Here is a 24,316-nt window from a genome sequence, read left to right on the forward strand (position 1 = left end):
GAAAGGTTTTACCCAATACGAAGGGATATCAATGAATACAAAAAAAATAACCTCTTGGTGTTTTAATGGGCTTAAGGGTACAGACAGATAATTGTAAATATTCACATTAGTACAGCTTAACAAGTTACTGCAAGTAAAGCCACACCGCACAGCCTCAGCCTGACTCGTTTGTGAGGGAAAACGCATCTACTTCAGTCTCTAGAAAGCAGTTATTCACTTTTTAAGCTGCGATCCCCTCGTTGTTTGTCATCACCCGTCTGGGGCCGTGACAGGACTCCATAGGATTTGTGGGCACCATTTAAAAATTAAACTAGCAGCAGTATGTAACTACTGTATGAATATATATATATTTTTTATAACAGCACTAGCAAAACGCTGTCAGGCGTCTATTGAATAATCATCTTTTTTTATTGTTCGTCTCCTTTCTGAATGCAGCAAATGTATCAAACAGCAAGCGTGTCCCTGTTGCAATATGTTTTATTAAAATAGAAAACCTTTTCCTGGGTAAATCTCTGCAAGCCTGCCTGACGCGAGACATCTTTTTATTGTACTCTTAAGCACTTTTAAGTATTATGATGCAGCTCCCCCCCCCCCTTTTTTTTTTTTAACACAAAAAAAGACACTGCCTATACGGCTGGGTTGGAACCAGCATTTCCATTTCAGCTGAGCTGTGGCCACGCTTCTTTTTTGGCTTCAGCGGCTAAATCTCGAATACTAACAGCAAGCTTACATGACCTATAAGTGTCTGCAGAAGCCATAACTCTAATTCCCAGAAGCAACGGGTCTGAAGTGACTCGGTGCCCCTATTTAAGAAGGGGAGAGGTACACACTTTGCATAGCATGTAGAAAACCCAGCAGTCTTACCCTTAAGCGCAGCAACTGCCTAAAACCACTTGTTGTACGCAGCTTTCCACATTCAACATTACTACTTAGCTGCAGAAATATTGGTTATACTCTATTTTTAAGCTAGATCGAGGCACCATCAAATGCCCTCTACACTTCCCACCATCATCACCACCACCCGCATTTCCCCATTAATTCGAGGAAATGAGACACTCCAAGCCCTAACTGATCACTTAGAGCACTCAAAAAGCGCTGAAGAAAACACCACAAAACGTGTCGTGCCCCAAACAACCCATGTCCAGCACAGCAGAACAAGGATGTAGCACCCAGGCAAAAGGAAGATGTTTGTTACCCAGTGTGCGACTCGTTTGGATAAAACTCATTACATCACCATTTTTTTGAACTCATAAACCTTCTACAGTCTTTTCTTTGTCAAATCACCTTTTAGTTTTGGGGTGGTTTTTTTTGCCTCTGTAAGTTTGGGGTTCAGGGAAGGTGGCAGGAAGGCACGAGGAGCGATGCAACTAAGCTTACGGGGGGTATATAAGCCTGTGTGTTCTCCATTTAAGAAAAAAAAATATAAAATTTCACTGCCTTAAAAGGCAAGTGGCAAAGTTTTCCTTCATTTTTGAAAGAAGAAAAAAGGCAAAAAAAAATAAAAGCATTTTGGAGCAGATTGTAGATACTGTCACAAAGTTAAAAACCCCAACAAATTCACACCAACAGAGCTGCACGGAGCTTTGCAAGCAAACTTGTGTGTAACTCACACTTGGGGAAAAGAACGCGAGGAGTTTTCGAATATTTAAAGCACACCAGCAGATTGCAGACTAAAGCAAGTGTGAAACAGATTGCTGGGTTGTTGTTCCTGCAATTGTCCCCTTCAGCTATCATAAAGCGCTTTGTTTAATGGCTATAAAATCAAAGAACAAGCTGTCCTGATGAAGATGTCCAAGAGACTTATGAACTAAAAGCTATTAGCTCTTTGAAGGAAGTTTAGTCTACTAAAGCAAACGTGCAATTTGGCAGCATGACCCTACTGAAGTGAATGGTAGCTCCAGGATATAAAACCCTGAGCAGCGTTGCGAACGCAGAGATGCCTCTGAAACATTGAATCACAGAACGGTTTGGGTTGGAAGGGATCTCAAAGATCATCTAGTTCCAACCCCCCTGCCATGGGCAGGGACACCCTCCACTACACCAGGTTGCGCAAAGCCTCATCCAACCTGGCCTTGAACAACTCCAGGGATGCGGCAGCCACAACTTCTCTGGGAAACCTCTTCCAATGCCTCACCACACTCTGAGTGAAAAATTTCTTCCTCAAATCTCATCTAAATCTCCCCTCTTTCAGTTTAAAGCCATTGCCTCTTGTCCTATCACTCCATGCCCTTGTCAAAAGCTCCTCTCCAGCTTTCTTGTAGGTGCCATTTAGGTACCGGAAGGCTGTTAGAAGGTCTCCCCAGAGCCTTCTCTTCTCCAGGCTGAACAGCCCCAACTCTCTCAGCCTGTCTTCATAGCAGAGGTGCTCCAGCCCTCCGATCACCTTCGTGGCCTCCTCTGCACATGCTACAACAGCTCAATGTCCTTCTTGTGTTGGGGACCCCAGAGCTGAGCGCAGCACTGTAGGGGGGGTCTCAGGAGAGCAGAGCAGAGGGGCAGAATCCCCTCCCTGGACCTGCTGCCCACGCTGCTTTGGATGCAGCCCAGGACACGGTTGGCTTTCTGGGCTGCCAGTGCACGTTGCCAGCTCATGGTGAGCTTCTCACCAACCAGCACCCCCAAGTCCTTCTCCTCAGGGCTGCTCTCAATCCATTCTCTGCCCAGCCTGTACTTGTGTGCTTGGGATTGCCCAGACCCACGTGCAGGATGCTGCAACACGAGCAGTAGGAAAAGCAACGCTGACAATAACGTTATTGAGTTTGTTTTCTGAAACAGCTGAGGAAATCCATCGCTTTTGGAGTTGTTCCAAAGGCAGCTGACTCTCAGCCTAAGAGTGGCCAAAGGTCCAAGCTACAATCAAAGCAGCAAATACCGAAGGGAACATCCTTTTCCTAACTCCAGTTCCCATTGTGGCCCAAGTCGTATCACAAAATCCTCCCCCAAAATTCAGAATAACTTGGAAAAATAATTGTTCCAGAATGTCACTGTTTCCCCCAAGGCATGCACTGTACATGTTGAACCTGTGCACGTATATATTTTTTTATATTTGTTTGGTGTGTCAAAATTTTAATGAAAAGATTTTATTATGTTGTAAAGGAGAAATTGTGTTATTTCCCTAGCCAAGATGTTGAGCATGTCATTAGAAATCAGCAGCGGTTAACGTCAAGATACCCCAGAACCTGGTTTACTCTCATTCCTACTGATTGGCTTTCTGAGATTTAAAATAATGAACCTCAATGCTCTTTCAAGCAAACCTTCAGTTTCTAGATCACACAATTAATAGGACAACCTGGGAATATTTTAAATCACTTAGGCCTGAAGAGGATCTTAAAAGGGAAAAGCTTGACAGGCTTACAATAAAAACACATCAAAAAGCACATATAGGAACACACCACAGGCCTTTAATATTTAAGTAACCGCAAACTGTGAGAACCCACACTACTTTCATTTGCATTGATTTTTATTAATTATTTTCCCCCCGCTATCAGTAGAAAAACTCCTTCAAAAAAAAAAAAAATTAAAAAAAAAATCACAAGTTAAAGCAATCACAGAATGAGAAGTGCTGAAAAAAGGTCTGAAGGTTTTGGTGCAACCAGATGCTAAGAGAACCTGACAATAAACAAACTCAACAGAAGGTCTATGGTGGAAGAGAAAAACAGCAGAGAGGGTGGGAGACCACCGAGGTTGCTCATCCCAGAGCACCCAGAACTAGAGGTGCGGATCCAGGAGCGAACGGTGCAGAATTTCACAGTGTTTCATACCAGCGGTCCTTTAAATCCATACAGGTTGAGTAATGGATAAGCCAAAATGAATAGTGTGCTACTGCTGCGAGAAAAACCGCCCGAGGAATTGAGGAAAACCTTTTCGTGCGGTAGCACGGGCTCTCAGGCAAAAGAAAAACAGCTATCCGGGTTACTGGGTTAATTGACTAATATAACCTATGCTGTGTTTCCTGACAAGAAAAGCCCCAACGTTTTATTCACGATAATAAAGCAGTCACGGGGCTCTGTGTAACCACCCCGCTCCCATCCATCTCCGCAATTGCCCCCTGTGGAGTCTCTTTTACGGGCACAGGGCTGCGGTCCCTTTCGGGATGGGGCTCTGATATTTCCAGCCACGAAAGGATGCTGGTTTTCCCAGAAGCAAGCCACCTGGTTGGGATTTTATTTGCTCCTTATAAAGAATGGCTTTTGAAAAAAGCTAAGCAAAGCAGCTGCCTAGAACTCGTAATGAACTTGAGTTTTTACACGAGTATTTATTCCCTATTTTCAATACAGATGAGAAGGAAAAAAGTGGGAACTTGAGGAGGACAAAACCATGGGTGTATTAAGTGAACAACAGGCACTTTAAGGTAGAGTAAAAAGTAAAACAAGCAGGATCCCACAAGAAAGGGAGAAAAGTGATTTCCAGCAGAGAGGACATATTCAGGCAGGGTATCAGCAGGACCGTCTGGTACCATTACACCAGTCACAGTCAAAGGAGGTGAACTTTAACAAGGAGAGTCAAAAAAGAGTGATAGTCTTATCAATAGTTGTGGGGTTTTTTTTCTTCCAGGAAATTTGTAGCTCCAATCCTTCAAAGTATTTCTGAAAATCAGATCCTTCTGGATCTGTAGCTTGTTGCTTTTAGGAATACAGCTACTCTGGCATCCTCAGGAGATAACAGTTTGGTTTAGAAGAACTTTTGCTGAAGATACTTCAACAGAACAAGCTAAATATGTTCCTGTACTTTGATGAGACAAGTACGATTAAAGGTCATCCTTTGAGGATTCATATTACAACCTTGGAGGCTGCAATGAACTTGATATGGTGCTCCAAAGCTAAGGCTGCGAGCAACCTCCTGCTGAACTGGGTCTCTTACTGCCGTATTTCTGCACCACCATGGAAAACATCAAACTTCCCTCTGTTTTGAACAAGGAAAACCACCAGCTGTGTTCTCCATGCTGTCCACAGCCAACTTCAAAAACCAGGAGACTCTGAAATCAGCCACGTGTTTTGAACCACTACCCTGTCTGTGTTGCATAGATAAAGCAGTCCAATGGGCCAAAACCCAGAGACCTCACCAACAACAGCAAAGCTAAAGAAAGTAACAGCTCCAGCATCACGGAGGGAGGAGAAAGATAAAGAATATAGGGAAACAAACAACCAGAGTACATTTAGGGACAAAAAAAAAAAAAATTTGGGGGCTGAACAGAATATTTGTGATTTTCCTGTATCAAGCTGAAGCATGCAGCTCTACCACACACAGTGCTAAAGGTTCTCCAACACGGATTCAGTAACCCTGGTCACGCCCTCCTGACCAAGGCTAAACAGAGCGTGGTACCGAAACAGAACGAAGATGTCTCCTTCTTCCTGACCTGTCTTTTAAATAGCACCAGTTCTGCAAAGTTATTAAAGTGTGTCAGTCCTCTTTCATGTTCCCTCCAAGGCGTATAACACACACGGTCTAATCAGATCCATAAAGGATAACAAAATTCTCCCAGCAAAGGAGAACTGGCCACTCGCTAACTGAAGTCACGGCAATTTTGTTGAGGTCAGAGGACGGAGAGCACTCCTATCCTTCCAAAACATACTGGGTAGGGTGGCTGCAATGGTAGAAAGGCACTTGGAGCTTATTCCTGCACATCCTGAATTGCTCTAAGAGGTTCATTTGAATTCAGAAGGTGGCTCGTCCCATTTGTGCACAAATACATATTTGCGTATGCACATAAACTATCAAACATCTATTTCCAGGCGCTGCTGCATGACTAACTTAGAAAATCTTCTCTTGAAAACTTGTCCCACAGCTCTCTTGTAACGATATCTGCCAAAATCGCAGCTCGCAGGCTGCTGACAGGCACTGTGGGAAGGGAACACCATCCTCCTGGGGTTCCCAAGGGCCTTTGGGGAAGGTGTCCTTCTCAGTAACGGTGGCAAAAGCAGCTAGATGGAGCTGCATGCCTACGTGGCCAGCAACGATGGGTGCTCAGGCATCACCGTGCACTACTTTGACGGAACATATTATGCAGCCCAGAAAGCCAACCGTGTCCTGGGCTGCATCCAAAGCCGCATGGGCAGCAGGTCAAGGGAGGGGATTCTGCCCCTCTGCTCTGCTCTCCTGAGACCCCACCTGCAGTACTGAGTTCAGCTCTGGGGTCCCCAACACAAGAAGGACATGGAGCTGTTGGAGCAGGTCCAGAGGAGGCCACAAAAGATGATCCAAGGGCTGGAGCACCTCTGCTATGCAGACAGGCTGAGAGAGTTGGGATTGTTCAGCCTGGAGAAGAGAAGGCTCCGGGGAGACCTTCCAGCAGCCTTCCAGTACCTAAAGGGGCTACAAGAAAGCCGGAGAGGGGCTTTGGACAAGGGTGTGTAGTGACAGGACAAGGGGCAATGGCTTTAAACTGAAAGAGGGGAGATTTCGATTAGATCTAAGGAAGAAATTCAGTCCTCTGAGGGCGGTGAGGCACTGGCACTGGTTGCCCAGAGAAGTTGCGGCTGCCCCATCCCTGGAAGTGTTCAAGGCCAGGCTGGATGAGGCTTTGAGCAACCTGGTGTAGTGGAAGGTGTCCCTACCCATGGCAGGGGGGGTTGGAACTAGATGATCTTGAAGGCCCCTTCTAACCTAAACCATTCTATGATTCTATGATGTTCCCAACACGTCCCAGGGGGCATGGAGAGCAATTCACCTGACCTTCACACAGAGTTACACTGAGTTGATCAAATCTCTGTCCACACTCCATTTGCTGGAAATGTTAAGAGGAGCTCTTTCTTGTGCAAAACGGAAGAGAAGCATCAGACTGAGGGTGAAGAGAATAGGATCTGGATGCTAAAATAAAACAATTGGACAAAAAATTCATTCATGACTAGATGATCTTTAAGGTCCCTTCCAACCCAAACCATTCTGTGATTCTGTGATAAATTTTGGTGTGGGAACCTTTGCTTTATGTTATAGTTACTTGGTGACCTTGAAGGAAATGGGAGAAGTCAATGGAATTACCTACTAGAAAATAAACAGGGGCATCAGCCAAGAAACAAACATATGAGACACAAATATTCCAGAAAGATGAGCCACATTGTCTCAGAAATAAGTGATTTAAAGCATTTAGCTACAATTACATTAACTACCACGTAAGTCAACAAACAAACAATTTTCTCTGACACTTCCATCATCACTGAAAATTAAGTTTTTAAGCCCCTAGAGCAGTGCACATATTAATGTTAGCTAATTAGTTTTGTAACTGACTTTGCAGGCTATGTTGAAAGAGAGAGGAGGAGAGAATTAATGTTCAAATGCTTCTCAATAGGCACTTCCACACTTCAAAACTATAACAAACCAGAAAGCAAAGCTGCTGGGAAGTTGCCTCATGCTGAAATGACAAAATATATTTAATTCAGGGCTGATTAAGATAAGTTATTCATCTTAATCATGCCCAGTAGGAGGGCACGGAAAACCTGACCTTTAATAAGAAGAATAAGATATCATTTCTTTCTAAAAGACCAGAAGCATATAGTCTACGTGGACTAAAATACACACCGATAGCAGATAATTACACAACAGCAGAGCGCACCTTTGATTGACTCGAGCTCTTCTAGCATAATTACACAACACTGCTTCTCTCCCTGATTTTTTCCAAATAGCTAAATTAGACACCTGGACCACCGATTCCTATCATCAGAGAGAAACCTGGGAGGCTGAAATGACAATGGCTCCAACACACGCACAACAGTCGAGTTTTTTAAACGAGGCTGAACTCTCCCAGAACTACGGTCGATAGTCCAGCTTCATCATCGCAAATACTGGCCAACAGTGGGGTTTTTTTGGATATACAAAATCCAACTTAATTCTCTAGCGGCAACACCACACTAAAGACTACGTGAGAAGAGCTCAGCTGGATGCCAACACTGCTTATGTGATTGTCAACCTGCTGCGATGGTGTCCTGCATGGACATATTAGAGCTACAAACGGTCAGCTGTAACTGGCCATCTGCAAGTTCAACCAGAGACGAGCTCAATTAGGCACAGAAGTGACAGTAGCATGTTCAAACAAAAACGGACCATCAATTTCCCCCTGAGCTGGAATCTCTTGTCAACATTAATATCGTGGGATGTTTTTCCTCTTCAGGGCATCTCTTATTTCTGCTATAATTCCCTTCAGTTGGTGACCAAAGCCACATAGATCACCACAGAGAGAACGCAGCATTTGTATTTTGGAAAAAGCCTACAGGCACTATGAGTTGGTTCCCATTCATAGATTTTAAATCGAGGGATAGCAGAAGAAGTTACCATTATTTGATCTGACCTCCTGCTTAGTACGAGCCACCAGACCGCATCATGTGACTTCCATAAGTACGTGCCTTGGATTGACCTAGAAAAGATCCTTCCAAAAGCACTCAAATTCTGATGTGAGCATCATGTTTCTAAAAAAAAATTTGTTGGCGTTGCTACTCTCAGCATTAGAAAGAGGAGAAAAACAAAACAGCTTTAGACTTTTTTACCCCCAGTCGCAGACACTGGGTGTTATGCCTTTGGCTGATCGTTTAGAAGACCCTCATCCCATCATGAATCTTCTATGATTCCTTTTCACAGACGCTGACTCACATCATCAAATCTCAATATGTTTTTCCTTGGATAAAACGAGTAATTTATGACACTTTAGTCTCTCGTTTATCTTCTAGATAACAAATTAATCTTGCAGTGTTGTTCTGAACCATCTGCGACACTCAAGACATTGCTGAGACCAGAGTGGACACAGTACTCCAGTAACACACAATATTAACACTATACTCTTATTTGATTACTCTACTTATATATGCAGGAACTAGGAATTTATGTACAGTTATTAAATCACCAAGGCCACCATAATTTCAGTCTGCTTTTCAGGGAACAAATATTCTGGGAAGTAAACCCACTCTAACTGTTTTAAAAAAATACATACACAGGCTTACGTTCCATCCTGGTGAGACAACCGAGTGTGCCAACCACATAATCTAGACCTCTGTAGAAGTTACCTGCTTGCCATGATTTCTTACCCCTCCAAATCAAGTTTCTTGTACAAACTACACCAACAAGAAGTTCATATCTTCTTCTCGTCTGACAGACACTGAATAGTGCTCTCGATGCTATCGATCTAGAAGGTCCACGTGCCAAACGACTGCTGGGAGCTTGGAGAATACAGCGGCAAAGTTCGGCACCAGCACATCTCGTTTCTTACAAGCCCTCCAAAGCACCTGTGACTGCCCAGATTTAAGGACATTTGTGGCCTGATCGTTTCATGCTCTTGCATAAGGTCAATACCAAATCCTTCCAACACACCACTGGATGACAGCGATGAAGATTCTGATTTACAGTTACAATTTGAACGATTTGAAAATATTCCCATCTTGAAGCTTTTTCTTTGACAAAGGATAGCCTAGATCACAGTCTAAGAGAGAAGATAGAAGAGATGAACGAAACACTCAGAGGTGAGAGCAGGACGGGGAAGAACATGAAGGCAGGGCAATAAATTATACACAGCACGTATCCCTTGGAAAGTCTTTGCTGTAAAAACGAACACAGAAAATCACCTGCCTGAACAGTATTCAGCGTTCAGGGATGTTGAGGCTTTGAGCAACCTGGAAGGTGATCCTGTCCATGGCCGGGGGGTGAGAACTAGATGATTTTTGAGGTCCCTTCCAACCCAAACCATTCTATGATTCTATGATCTTTAAGGTCCCTTCCAACCCAAACCATTCTATGATTTGATGTTACAGCAGAGGATGTCAGTGAAAAAAGCAGTGCTGCTACCTTTTGAATAAACTTGTGAGGGAAAAAGGTTCCAGCAATGAGGTCAGGAAGGAGAAAGATAATCCCTGAAGCAAATCAACACACAAAACACATCCCTGAATAGGTTCAGCGGTGCACACAGAGGAAAAATGTTCAGTCCTGCACAGTCTTGGCAAGAAAGGAGGTAAAACTGTAGACAATTTTATGTATGTTAAGGGTGCAAATGAGCTCTAGACACCCAAATTTAGCTATCTCTGTACATGCCTGGTGTCACCCTCTGTGTCAATGACCAGCTGGAATGCATGGAGGTCTGCCTGGGGATGGATGAGGAGCCGACCGAGAGCTTATGGGTCAGGATTAAAAGGAGAGCAGGGCCAGGTGACATTATAGTGGGGGTCTGCTACAGGACACCTGACCAGGAGGACTGAGCAGATGAGGTCCTCTGGACAGACAGGAGCAGCCTCACGTTCATAAGCCCTGGTCCTCATGGAGGACTTCAACCATCCCGGTATCTGTTGAAGGGACAACACAGCAGGGCATAGGCAATCCAGGAGGTTCCTGGAATGCATTGATGATAACTTCCTTCTCCAAGTGGTAGAGGAACCAACGAGGAGACGTGCTTTGCTGGACCTCATTCTCACCAACAAGGAGTGGCTGGTGGGGAATGTGAAGCTCAAGGGCAGCCTTGGCTGCAGTGACCATGAAATGGTGGAGTTCAAGATCTTTAGGGAGGCGAGGGAGCACAGCAAGCTCATTACTCTGGATTTCAGGAGAGCAAACTCTGGCCTCTTCAGGGATCTGCTTGGTAGAGTCCCATGGGATAAAGCACTGGAGGGAAGAGGGGTCCAAAAAAACTGGTTAATATTCAAGGGTCACCTCCTCCAAGCTCAGGAGTGGTGCATCCCAACAAAGAGGAAGTCGGGCAGAAACACCAGGAGGCTGCATGGATGAACAAGGAGCTCCTGGACAAACTCAAGCACAAAAGGGAAGCCTACAGAGTGTGGAAGCAAGGATCAGTAGCCTGGGAGGAATATAGACAAATTGTCTGAGCAGCCAGAGATAAAGTCAGGAGAGTTAAAACTCTGATACAGTTCAATCTGACCAGGGACATCAATGGTACAAGAAAAACTTCTACAGGTACATTGGTGGTAAAAGGAAGGCTAGAGAAATTGCGGGCTCTCTCCAGAAGGAAAAAGGAAACCTGGTTACCCGGGATATGGAGAAGGCTGAGGTACTCAATGACTTCTTTGCCTCAGTCTTCACTGGCAAGAGCTCCAGCTGCACAGCCCAAGTCACAGAAGGCTGTCGTGGGTTAGGTTGTAAACCACCCCCCCCACACAGCTGGTCACTCCCCCTCCCCCACCCCCAGGAATGAGGGAGAGAATTAAAGAAGAAACGGGAAACCCGTGGGTTGAGATAACAATGATTTAATACAGTGTAGGTGCTCACCACCCCCTCGTATGCGAAGCCCGTCTCGTCCCGAAGCTGCAATCCTGGACGAACGCGAGGCCCCGAAATAGAGAGAGACAGAGAGAGAGAGAGAGAGAGAGAGAGAGAGAGAGAGAAGGAAGGAAAAGCAACAGAGCGAAAACGCAGCAAGCGCAAAAGCCAAAGCGCAAAAGAGCCAAAGCGCAAAAGCCCCTCTTCCCGGCTGCCCCTCACCTCTACACTGGGCATGACGCCGCATGATATGGAATACCGATTGGCCAGCCTAGCCCTCAATCCCAAGCTCCACCACAAATGACATGAGGAATCGTGTCCCCCCCGTCCCAGCCACGCTCCCCCCCCATCCCGCCGCGTTTCTGCACTCCGCACACTGAAAAGTCCTTGGAGTTTCACTTCCAACCACAAACATCAGCTTGCTATCGACATTCCTCTCAGAGTGAGCCTCTGAGCAAAACCAAAACAGGGAGCTCCTCCGGCTGTTAAAAAAAACCCAAAACTCTGTCCCAGCTAAAACCGGGACAAAGGCAAAGGCAGGGACTGGGAGAATGAAGAACCATCCACTGTAGGAGAAGATCAGGTTCAAGACCATCTAAAGAACCTGAAGGTGCACAAGTCCATGGGACCTGATAAGGTGCATCTGTGGGTCCTGGGAGAACTGGAAGATGAAGCTGCTAAGTCATTATCCATCATATTTCAGAAGTCGTGGCAGTCCAGTGAAGTTCCCATTGACTGGAAAAGGGGAAACATAGTCCTCATTTTTAAAAAGGGAAAAAAAGACAACCTGGGAAATACAGGCCAGTCAGTCTCACCTCTCTGCCTGACCCCACCGCAGTGCTGTGTTCAGCTCTGGAGCCTCCAACATCAGAAGGACATGGAGTTGTTGAATTAGGTCCAGAAGAGGGTCACAAAGATGATCTGAGGGCTGGAGCACCTCTGCTATGAAGACAGGCTGAGAGAGTTGGGGTTGTTCAGCCTGGAGAAGAGAAGGCTCCAGGGAGACCTTCTAGCAGCCTTCCAGTACTTAAAGGGGCTACAAGAAAGCTGGAGAGGGACTTTCGACAAGGACATGTAGTGATAGGACATGGGGCAATCAACGAAGGTAGACTTCGATTAGATCCAAGAAATTTTTTGCAATGAGGGTGGTGAGGCACTGGACCAGGTTGCCCAGAGGAGTTGTGGCTGTCCCATCCCTGGAGGTGTTCAAGGCCAGGTTGGATGAGGCTTTGAGCCACCTGGTGTAGTGGAAGGTGTCCCTGCCCATGGCAGGGGGGTTGGAACTAGACGATCTTGATGGTCCCTTCCAACCCAAACCATTCTATGATGCTCCCAACACGTCCCAAGCGGCATGGAGAGCAATCCAGCTGACCCTCACACAGACAGCTACACTGAGTTAGTCAAATCTCTGTCCACACTCCATTTGCTGGAAATGTTACAAGGAGCTCTATCTTGTGCAAAGTGGAGGAGAAGCAGCAGACTGAAGGCGAAGAGAATAGGATCTGGATGCTAAAATAAAACAATTGGACAAAAAATTGATGACAGCAGATGGGCATATTAAATTTCTAATGCCATTCTCGTATTTTGTGCATTATTCTCTATTACCACCTTGATGTATTTAACGCGTCATTTTCTAGAGAGGAGACAGAAATGTCTCCTACCCCTATTTCCTCATGTCATTCACCTCATCCTGAGCTTGCTATAAAAGCTGCCTTTTTATTTCCATTTTCCCCTCTTTAAGATGTCTGAGGATGCTTAAACTTGGTGCTCACTGGAGAGGGAATAAACACACAATTTACGATCCCATCTCTTCCATGCCTGATATGACACAAATTGTTCCCATTTTTACTTCAGGTCAAGTTTTATACTCTGTAAGTCCTGAACTTTTGCTCAGTGCTCCAAACTCATTTTCCTACAGCTACACATTTGATACGCCGTGTCTGCACACCCAAAAGACCCTTTAGCCTTAAGGCTGAGAAACATCAGCACTGACACGTGCAAGCAGCTGGTCAAAGAGGATGCTGCAGAAAGGAAGGGAAAAAAGAAGTCAGGAGAATCTTATATATTTTTACAAGATCTTGATGTAGATTTTGGTGTTTGTAGTACATTGCTTTCTCAGTAAGGAGTAATGCAAATTTAGTTTCAATCAAATCATGCTGCTCTGTTCCATTAACCTGATACACCAAGCACAGCTGTACAACTTCTCCCAGCACAATTTCCAAGCAACACTGTCTGAATAATTTTCACTACTAGACCTTTCAACACACTCCCTTTTCTGTCCTATACGTATCTCAGATTAAGCTTCACCTATCTACTTTTCATTCTGCACTGCGATAAGAAGTTAGGCACTCGCAATGCTTATACTGGAAGTAGAAGTGATTGATAGCTGGGAATTACCAGCAGATTGCATTATATTTTACTTACTTTTGAGCTGAGTTTAGAGAACACACGCAGAATTACTACAGCATGACCCACGGGAGACAGGCTACTGTAACCTGTCTACTTCTAAAAATATAGCTCAAACCAGTCAAATATCTTCCTCCAGGGCTGTAGCATATATTAAGCTAAAGTTTACAATATGCTGCCTGAATCGGGTGTCCTGCCACCACTGCTGAATCATCTTTTCTTTCACCCTGCCTCTAATTTGTAATGCGGTGAGAGGAGGTGGAGGAGGTGGTCTCCATCGACTGTGTTAGCAGTTTATAGAGGGGAAAAAAAAAAAGGTGATAAATCGAAATCTGTTTTTCCCAGTCCAGCCTGCAAACTCTGCGACCCAAGACTCCTGTAAGGATAACGGAGAAAACCAAAGAGAGCAGCCACCTCCAAAGGAAGGAAGACTGGCAAATCTAAAACCCACACGCTTCAGAAACATTCCCAGAACAACAAGGGTAAACTTGTGGACATTTAAAACTTTCAGAGTAGTAAATTGCTATTAATCATTATTTTAACTACTGATGTTTAAAGGAAGCCTTGCCAGGATTTATTGAGAGACTGCATAAAAAAAACCCTGCAACTATAAAATCATCTTAGAGAATACCAGAAAGAGAGAATACCAAGAAATTTTGGACAGACTTTTGTTTCTGGAGACATTCTTTACTGATATTCCTAATAATGGCATGGCAAAGATTTAAAGCCCTTTCCTCAGGTTTTGCAAGTATTTCCAAAAAAAAAGGAATGGAATAGCAGAGATCTATGAACTACAAGATAGAGGCACTACACGAAAAGGAGGAGTATGACAAATAACACCAAAACCAGGAATCTGCCAGGAAAAGAACACACTGATAAACTGCCCATCAAATAGCCACATATGTAAAAGTGAATTTAGACTAAACCACACCAGTATGTTGCTAGTTTCCCAGCTTTTTTCCCTTAAAAGATGCATCAGAATGAAAGCAACTTCATTTATAGAGACATTTTTTTTTTGTTTAGGCCACTGCTAAAACATTTTAACTGAGCTCCAAAGCACAGCATTTACTTCTCAGACTATATTCCTTATACATTCCTAGATAACATTAAACCCCAGGAGCCAATGGGGAACATTATGCTGACTCCAGCTCACCTTCTTGCCAAGAAAGTGAGAAGGAAAAAACCAGCTGTCCTAGTCAAAATTTATCTACCTTCGGAGAATACGGAAAACCTCAAAGACTGAAATTATTTCAAAGATTAAGGGTTATCTGTTTGAAACCCACTGATTACATTATGCGTTTGAGTTCACTAGTAAGAGTAAAACCATCTGAAGCAGAAAGAGGAAGAAGAGGAAAAGAGTTATCAGACATCATCCTGCTTTATTACAAGGAAGGAGATCCTCGGGTTGAGTAAATTTATACTATTCCCACTACTGCACTGGAAAGTACAACCACACGCAGATTTCTGAAGATATGCAAGAAATGGGCACTTGCACAGAATTTAAGCGCTGTTAAAATTAATCCCCAAAACACCCTTGATCAATTACTACATATGAATAAAACACCCTTGAATAGAACAGTTACACGGCTGAGTGCCTGCAGCTGCCAAGAGCTTCATCCCAGCATGACAGCTAGGAGGAAAAAAAATCTATGGGAATGGGCAGATTTCACCCTAAAATCCAAGAGCAGGAGAGAAACACACCTCATTCCTTAGGAAAAGACACCTGGTCTCAGGTGACGATGTATAGACACCTACATATAGAAAGTGCACAGGGACTCACTTGAATAAAGTCTGGCTTCTCTCATTTTGCACACAAGTAAAGAGATCACACGACACAAAGCTCCTAAAAATAATCCCAGTCACAGTCCAGCCCAACCTCTGCTGTATTTGTACGTTATACAGGGCTTTGCCTTCCATGGTTTTAATTCCTCCCACAGCCAGAAAAGCCCAGGAATGTGCAGTCGTCTGCCTTGTGGCACACAAGGACTTGCTTCTTTACACAGCTCTACTACACATTTCTGCATTTATGCTGAAAAAATAGAAATAAGGACACGTTCTTTATGCTAATGAGTGACAAGTTGGCCATCTTATCTCGGGCACCCTGCGTGCTTAGGGTGTAACATGAAATCAGCTTCAATTAAGGAGCAGGAAAAAAGGGTGGTGGAAAAGTAAAAAAAAAAAAAAAACCAAAAAAACCACCACCAAATGTATCAGGGATAAACAACGAAGAACCGTATTTTTGGGAATGTAAAGCACATTTTTTTACACGCTGCAAACAAGAAAAAGTTGGGAAGCTGGTATGGTGCATGGCTAGGTGAAGAGAAGAAAGCTCTAGCACTGAAAATTGCCTTTTTTAGTACACTACAGCTTTCCAAATTGTCGGTGGCTTCTCCCACCTTTCTCTTATACTATATTCCACGGATGGGAAAAAAAAATCAAACCAAAACCATAAATAACCCTAAAACATTTAGATAAGCTTTTAATTTGAAAATGGGGATTAGTCCTTTTTTAAACAGATTAAAGCAGGAGCTAACGTGGTTCAGAGAGTTGGCGCAGTCTGTTTTCTTTTGAAACAGATGTAAAGAATCTCTTAATTTGCAGTGGTTTTGTATTTGCACTGTCTACAACTCGAGTCTGGGGAACGCAGGACATTGACCCGTGTTTGTTGTGCTTCACAGAAAACTGCAGCATCAGGATACTAAAATAGCATCATTTGTCACTGAAACTGTAATCGAAAGCATTTATAGATTAGTGGAGCTTATCCTTAACTGAAGGTTAATGCTATGCATATGCGAATAAATACAAGAGAGAACAACTATAAAAAAGTCATTTAAGAGATAGCATTCAATTTTGTCATTTCAACCTCTCTCCGTCGCGATGCCCAGCAACTTTGTTTAATCTTCCAAACCACAGCTGCCACCAGGAGCAAAGACAGGAAACAACTGCAAAGGAAAAAAAAATAAAATAAAAAAATAAATCTTATTGTCCTTGTTCATAATGTAACAGCAGCCAAAAAACTCCAGCAAATAAAAAAAAAAAAGAGACTAAATGTTCATGTAATACTTAGAGGTACTTTGATGAAAGATCATACAGCAGTGCAAAGCGTTTCGCACAGTTCAGTGCTTGTAACCCCCAGTGAGGAACAATGTGCATCTATTTTCAAAGAAAACTGTTGTTTCCAAGTTACCTATTTGACCTCCTTATATGACATCCACCAATTTTCACCAGGAAATTCAGAACAGTAAGGCTGAAAGATTTAATCAAATTGGAAAAGCCAATATTGACTATCTTTGGCGATATTTAAAGTGTGAGGATAACCCAAAAAAGAAGAGCTTTGGAAGAAGCAGAGAAAATTGATTATTTTTTCTTTTCCAAATTACAAAAATAAGATAAAGTATATAGTATTTGGATTCTTTTTAACCGGCCGTTGCAGAACTACAGGCATTTCTTCATTCCCCCAAATCTATATTGCTTTTTCTTAAATCTAAAAAGGAGGAAAGGATGAATAGATTTATCAACTTCTAGGGAAAATGCAAAGAAGCAGATTTAACAAAAAGCAGTTATTATAATAATCATAAGCATAATAAAAGCCAACTTTATTTATGATCTTATCACACTGAATACTTAATGAGCAACTTCAAGGCACACCAGCTTTCTAAGATTAAAATTTTTCCTTGTGTGTATCTGAATCCCAGTGAACGCCCCTCTCCTCAAGCACCGCACTGATGGGTAAGAGGAAATGTCTCCAAACCTCTTGTCCCATGCTCCAGCATGAATTTAAAGAGAGCACTTAAAGGAAGATTAACCAGAATAGATGACTTATTTCTTAAAGCGCGCTAATTACGCCGACTGCTGTGCTCTGTGTGCTTGAACGGGGACTTCTGTTGGAGGGGGAACCGGCGTGTGCCTCTCCCTGACTCTGGGCACGGCTCTGTTCTCACCGTTCTGGGGCTCCCAATGGAGACCACAGCCACGTAGGAAAGACTATGGTGGGAGAAAGACCCTGACCACTCAATACTCCCCGTCTTCGAAAACAAACTCAGCTCTGTTTTCAAAAAATTGACCCTTTTCGCAGATCCGCAAACTTCCTATTTCCAAACAACGCTGTGGTTTCCACTCTGCTCTCCCATCCTACTCCTACAAATGTCCATGACCCCAATGATGACTTCTTCTACTTGGAAGTGAAGCCACAGTTGCGCTGCTGACCAAAAAACCACAGTTTATGACGATCAATGGCATCTCATCCCACCAGCTCCCTGCTGTTCCCTCTCTCCATAAACGCCCGGCCCTTTGCCTTATACGAGCTGTGAGCGACTGGCGCTTTTTGTCCTTCAATCATCGCTTCAGCAACCGGCAGCCCTACCCTACGACAGCAAATGCTTTAGCAAAGAGTAGAGCAAAGACTTAGAAATATTTATCATTTTTTAAAAATAAAAGGATAGACAGCAGGAACCAGTCCCCGAGAATGCAAAAGGTGGAGAGCCTGTTCCTGATCACGTATCGCTACCTATAGCCCATATATTGTGAAAACAGCGCGTGAACGGGCACCAAACACTCAAGGGGCAGCCAGCAAGCAACGTGATCATACTCTTCAAGCTTAGATATGTACAGAAATACGCTTTACTATCATACAGTATACGATGCTAAAAAATTGGCACTTGTTTAAATCGGCATTAAAACGCCTGCACAGCTTTTAAAGACTCCTACGGTGCCTATTTCTTTATAAATTTAAGTAGGATCATGGAGAGATTTGTTTGGCCTTTTTCATTTTAAGAGATATGTATTCCAAAGCACTTCCCCCACGTTTCCTCTAAATACTAAAATCTGACATTACTTCACTGTGAACGCCTGGCTGTTTTTCTGTGAACACAATAGTTCAGACAAGCACTTTTAATGGTTATTTTATTTGCCTTTTTGAGAGGCACTGGATTACTACTGACTTTTGCAGTAAAAACCAATGTGCCCCCATTAACTAGGAAAGCATATACATTAAATCTTTAATTGCTATTTTGGTAAAGAAGTTGACATGAATTATTGATGACGGAGGATTTCATACCTTCAGCTTTCCCTTTCTTCTCCGAAACTCCCTGCCGCCGCATTAAGTGAGAGCTGACTATCTCTACCACCTGGAAACAGCATTTCTCTCCTGGACAAGGTCATGTTCGGACTAGATGGATTTTCACTGCTGCCACACCTGAACAGGCACAAGTGAGTGACGGACTAACAGAATGTTTGAGTGCCCACATTCGTCTTGGGACTCTTGTTAGCTCCCCACAGCACCAGTGCCACCACACGTACTCGATGGTTTTGGTTAAGCTTTTTCTTTTCTTCTTTTAACCTCCCTTTTCCTCAAAGAAACCTAAAGTCTTTCTAAAGATGCAACGTTTGCTTTATCTCTGAGGCCCTGAACAGCAAAAATCCAAAACGTATCCAGGCAAAACCAGCACAGCCAAGATTGGGAGCTAAATCTTTGGTCTGCTTTGTTTTTAGTAACATTTTACCATCAATGTACAAACGGAGGGTGGAAATAAAAGAAAATCTTTGAGGCAGCGGGGAAAACTGTTCCTGGCTCCACATTTAATTTGACCATGAAAACAACAATACTCAAAACATCTGGCAGGAGCCCCCTGGACAGGCTGCCAAAGCGCAACACCTGCCAGGCGATCGCATCCGTGTCGTGACTCCAGTGAGAAGTTTCATCTCAGGATAAAGCATTTTAGATGCAGCTTACAGGGAAGGGCTTCTGCCCTGGTTTATCCGACTCTACCTCCTCAATACCCCTTTATTTGGGGAAAGGAGATGGAAGTTCAAAGGGCAGAGGAAAAAGGCCAGATGCTTCATCAATCTCTGGCACCTCTGTGTTACAAAGACACATTTTGGAGACATTTACCTTCAGGAGGAGTTTCTTGAGAGGTCAAGCATATAGATGAAGCTGCTTTGTGCCATGCACTGTCAGCAAAGTGAAGGAAATCTCCACCTTTCTGTAAGTGACCCTTACAAGATGTATGTGCTTCATTCACGTGTATCTATCAGACAGCACCAGGAACATACACACCGACCTGAAGATACACGTCAAAACATGCTGAACCCCTATGAGGATGGCTCCTTGTTAGCAAAACATGGGACCTCAGCGAGTTGTAAACGTCAGATATTGACTTTTTATTTCTGATTGATTTGAACATGGCATCTCCCTATGTATTCATTTACTCCCTTGGAGAAGAACGTTACAGTGGAGAACTAAGAGGATCACCTTCCTCCTTATACTAAACCCCCTTTCCGAAACACAACACTGCACAAGGCTGTACGTGCCAGAGTCTCTCACGGGTTTCTCTTTCCTGCCTCACTTCTGGCACCACAGCCAAGACTTTCTGAAGAAAAAATGCAGAGAGGAATTAACAATTAACGACTAATAAAAACTCTTTCTAAAATGCTCACCGCAGTACCCTGTTTTTCAGAGGAACAGCACCATACATCTTTGTACCGTCACCAGGAGGCAGCAAATACCCACAAAAGCTGTAAAATCACTAAGGAAATATATTTCCCCCCTTGCACTACCTCCCCTTGGCAGCACTCGGGGAGGAATAAAAGGCAGCGCTTGCTTGCTGGGCTGCAGTCCATCACCTGCTGGAAGAGCCCTGGGGTAGAGTCAAGTCAGGATCTATCTGCTGGGTTTACTCAGCTTAAACCATCCTGAAATAAGTTAAAAAGACCTGTCTTCATGTCAGTAGCTTTAAAAGAAGATTTCCCACCCCCCCCCCCCATACTTTGTCTTGGAAAGCAACAGTGTAAATATGGAAGTAGCAGGAAGAAACAGCTGCGTGGAATGAGAGCCATGTCGGAAAATGATTTGGAGTGAAAGCCTATGGTTGACAGAGGCCTGGTCAAACACCGTGCTCTGCCCTGCTTTCTCCTGAACAGTCACAGCGATCTCTCTGCCAGTGATGAATATCCATCCATTTCCAAATGGCTTTAAAAAAATCAACCTTCGCTGGAGGACTTGTTTTACCTTCTCCTTTTTCTTTCTTCTCCAAAAATGACAGCCTACCAAGAGCCTCCTTCATCCCTGAAATGCACTGTTCATTTAAGTCTATTCTCCACAGCTCCTCCCATCTCAAACAACACTTTTGCACCGTTTCTCCTCATCTGTCTCTCTAAAAAGAAAGAAAAGGGGACAGAAACGTTCTTGGGCTCATAACATCCCAGTGCAGTCTGTATGCAGTCCTGCAATTGCACGTATAGATGAAGGAGCACATCCAGCAGCTGTACCTGAACTACCAGCTGCTGGATTTCCATCTTCCTAAGGCCAGTGATGAGTCCAGTTTGAGATCAGTTCAATTTTTCCAATAGCAAAAGAAGAAACCAGAAAACACAGATGTGAAACTAGATTGGAAGAAAAAAGAGCCTTCTACCACGCCTGGAGAGTTTTTATCCCATAGAAATCTGAACATGAGTCCTTATTTGGGTCAGGTTCTACCAAACACAGCTTTCATTGGCCTACAGAAGTCATAAAAGTTTATGCTTATGCTGCATAAATATTGCAATACTGGGAGAAGTTACATTTATATTTTATGGACAGTATTCTATTTGATAAATAGCTTAATTAAGCAATTCTTAATTATTTATTAGATTATTTAAGTACAATAAATGAGCAACACGGTTATAAGTAATATCCCCTCAGCTGGCCTCAACATACACATTAATCGTTAGTTGATAAGCCTTCAGTGCTCTTTATACCAAAGAGTATTCCCATCCTAACACAAAAATCTGAACTTAAACACCCTGTCTGGTTTCATTCTGTACTCTAAGCTCCTTTTCATAGCAGAGACGATATTCTCTCCGCTCCAGGTATCCTTAAAGCTCTTCAAACAACTACGCTTTCATTTATAAATGGCTGGAAAACTTCATCAGCACTTTGATATGATGCATTCTCAAGAGGAAAGAAGAAAAATCCATCTGGCATATTAGGGCCCCATTATTAAACTCTCCTACAATGTTTATCAACAGCAGAATTGCTAGTAAAAATGGCAGGTTTAAACGCCAAAATATACAGCAGCTTCAATACTAATGCGCTTTAACATATATAGGTCACTTAATAATTTCAGAAAGCACTGCAATGATTACTAGGAACACATCCCAAATTATTTTGATGAATTGGAGGCTATTTAAGTGCTATTTAAAAGCAAATTTTAATATGCTGGAGAGTTATAGGACACATTTTTAAGTACTCGATGCATTAAACCTCGAAATAATTGGAACAAGTACATAGCGCTGAAGGAGCGCACGGGGTTTGCACCGTCGGCCTTTGCCAAGCAGCGACCTGCAGCCAACAGCAAACCAACAGATCTGATCTACGGATTGATGACCTTATCTTTCTGCTGAAGAAGGCACCAAGGTTTAAGAAGCCACGACCCATCTTGTTTGTGGCAGGTGATCCTATTTTTCTTTTGAGTCTGTTTTAAAAATCTACGTATTGGCTGGCACAACCAATCTGACATCCTGTAAAACGGTGGCAGCTTCCATAAACACAAGATCAGTCTAACTAGAGGTTTGAGGTCTTTTGGGAAAGCAGATATTAATATATCTTTGTTTGTTTGTTTAAGGTTTTTCAAATTTGTTTCGTTTGTTTTGCTTTTTAGGGTTCAGATTTGCAAGTTGTCTATGCTATCGCAAAGGGCGTAACATCAAATAAAGGGAAAAAGTCATTGTGCAGGTCTGGAAGATGGAGCTTTAAGGAAACACACCAAAAAATCATGGGACACATGATGAAACTGGAATGAAAATCAGTGTTATTCTGACTTGTATTTTGAAGGTTTTTTCCCTCATACTATTTTCAGGCATGCGAACAAGCTACTCAGAGGCAGAGACGTCTGAGCAAGGCTGTAGCTACAAGCGGGATCAGGGACCAAGCATGGCATTGGCCCCGTAGACTCCTTCCATTCTCAGCTCTCCTCTTCTGCAGTCTCTGCATTAACCTGGTCATCTTGTCAACTCAACTCATGACGAACACCCAAATGAATGACATCAGCGATCCATGGAGAGCTATGTGGCTCACCCTAAAGTGGACACCTATGTCTGGTAACTGAACTGCTCTTTTGAGTCCATCACCTGCACGGGCAAGAAGAGGACCTTTGACAACACACACAGAAACTTTAATGAAGGTTATAAATGAAATCCCACTCAATAAAGTTTTAAACACACCTCAAACCATTACGTTGTCACAGGAGACTGTAAAGGCCAAAAGCACAAATGGGCATAGATAATGATGGGACTAATTAATGGAGGAGAGACCAAACGGCTTCACTGCTCTGGTTTGCATGTGACTATTGTAGAGGACAAAGTAAAGAGTGATGAGGACGACATGGAAAGAAGGAAGTCATGGATCCTGAACTATGCTGCTATTCCTAACAAGATGAAAAAGTTTACATGAAGATATTCCCAAGCTCTTCCTTTTCCTCGGGAAAAAAAAAAAAGTGATTCAGACTGTATTTTAGGCACATACTTAGTAATGCCATTTCTGCTGCAGTAAGAAATTACTTAATAAGCAAAAAGGGTAAATAAAATATCTGCAGCGCAATTCCACATTTGAATTATTGCAACAGGCCATTCCCACTTAATAGAAACACTGGGCAAATGTTTACAGCCAGGAAAAACAATATACAGCACATTGAACCATTTGCCTGACTTCTATGGAGACAAATACTGCTTCCACTGAAGTTTTTCTGAGGAACAAGTCCAATTATCTGGACCAAAGTAAAATAGTCAACTATTTGCTATTCAGACCTTAGCACACGAGGTTTCATGTACCACCATGAAAAGACAAAACTTGCAACTTCTGTTCTATTCATGATGTAAACACCCATTTCTCTAATAATCGTTGTAAGACTATGATGGGACTAGAGAGACATCCCCAGAAAGACACTTCAAAGGCAGATACAAAAGATGAGACATACAGCAGCCAAGAAATGGGGTGAACTGTGCATGTGAGGACACAGAACAGAAGTGCAGTAGAAGACATCAGAGGTCTATGGTAAATCAATGTAACAAAGCTCAGGATGACAACAGCAAATAGAATCATACAATAATTTGGGTTGGAAGGGATGTTTAAAGGTCATCTAGCCCAATTTTCCTGCAGTAACCAGGAGCATCTTCAACTAGATCAGGTTGCTCAGAGCTCTGTCCAACCTGGCCTTGAATGTTGCCAGGGATGGGGCATCTACCACCTCTCTGCACAACCTCTTCCAGTGTTTCACCATCCTCAGTACAAAAAATTTCTTTCTGTAAATGTAGCCTGAATCTACACTCTTTTAGTTTAAAACCATTACCCCTTGTCCTATCACAACAGGCCCTACGAAAAAGTCTGTCTCCACCTTTTTTACAAGCCCTCTTTAAGTATTGAAAGGCTGCAGCAAGGTCTCCCCGGAGCCTTCTCTTCTCCAGGCTGAAGGTGATTATATTTAACAAAATCTCAGAGAAAAATCAATTATACCCATTCACACTCTCACACCCACAAATGCCAAATGTATTGGCCAGCTGGTCTGGCCAACATCACTTGTGTCCCACACAGAGGACAAGGGATGCTGGCTGTGAGGTCCTCACCACATCTGGTTTCTTTCCTTGAGACAGCAAACCTGGTTTATAGCACCTTTTATACCCTCTAGGGCTTAACAGCTTCTCTGGCAGGACCCTTTGGCTTCAGTTTCGTTCACTTCACACTTCTGATCTTTTA

The 24,316-nt window shown here is 43.2% G+C and overlaps 1 protein-coding gene across 1 annotated transcript in view; it reads right to left on the reverse strand.

Moving 5' to 3' along the window:
- The window catches only part of ATRN (attractin), a 165,901-nt gene that overhangs the window by 22,233 nt on the left and 119,352 nt on the right, over nucleotides 1–24,316 (reverse strand). Inside the window, exon 26 of the mRNA XM_086611323.1 lies at nucleotides 16,454–16,532. Within this exon, the coding sequence (XP_086467449.1) occupies nucleotides 16,454–16,532 (79 nt within the window). The remainder of the gene's footprint in view (nucleotides 1–16,453; nucleotides 16,533–24,316) is intronic.

Source organism: Tauraco erythrolophus, chromosome 5, assembly GCF_009769465.1.
Source record: "Tauraco erythrolophus isolate bTauEry1 chromosome 5, bTauEry1.pri, whole genome shotgun sequence".
Lineage (NCBI taxonomy): Eukaryota > Metazoa > Chordata > Aves > Musophagiformes > Musophagidae > Tauraco > Tauraco erythrolophus.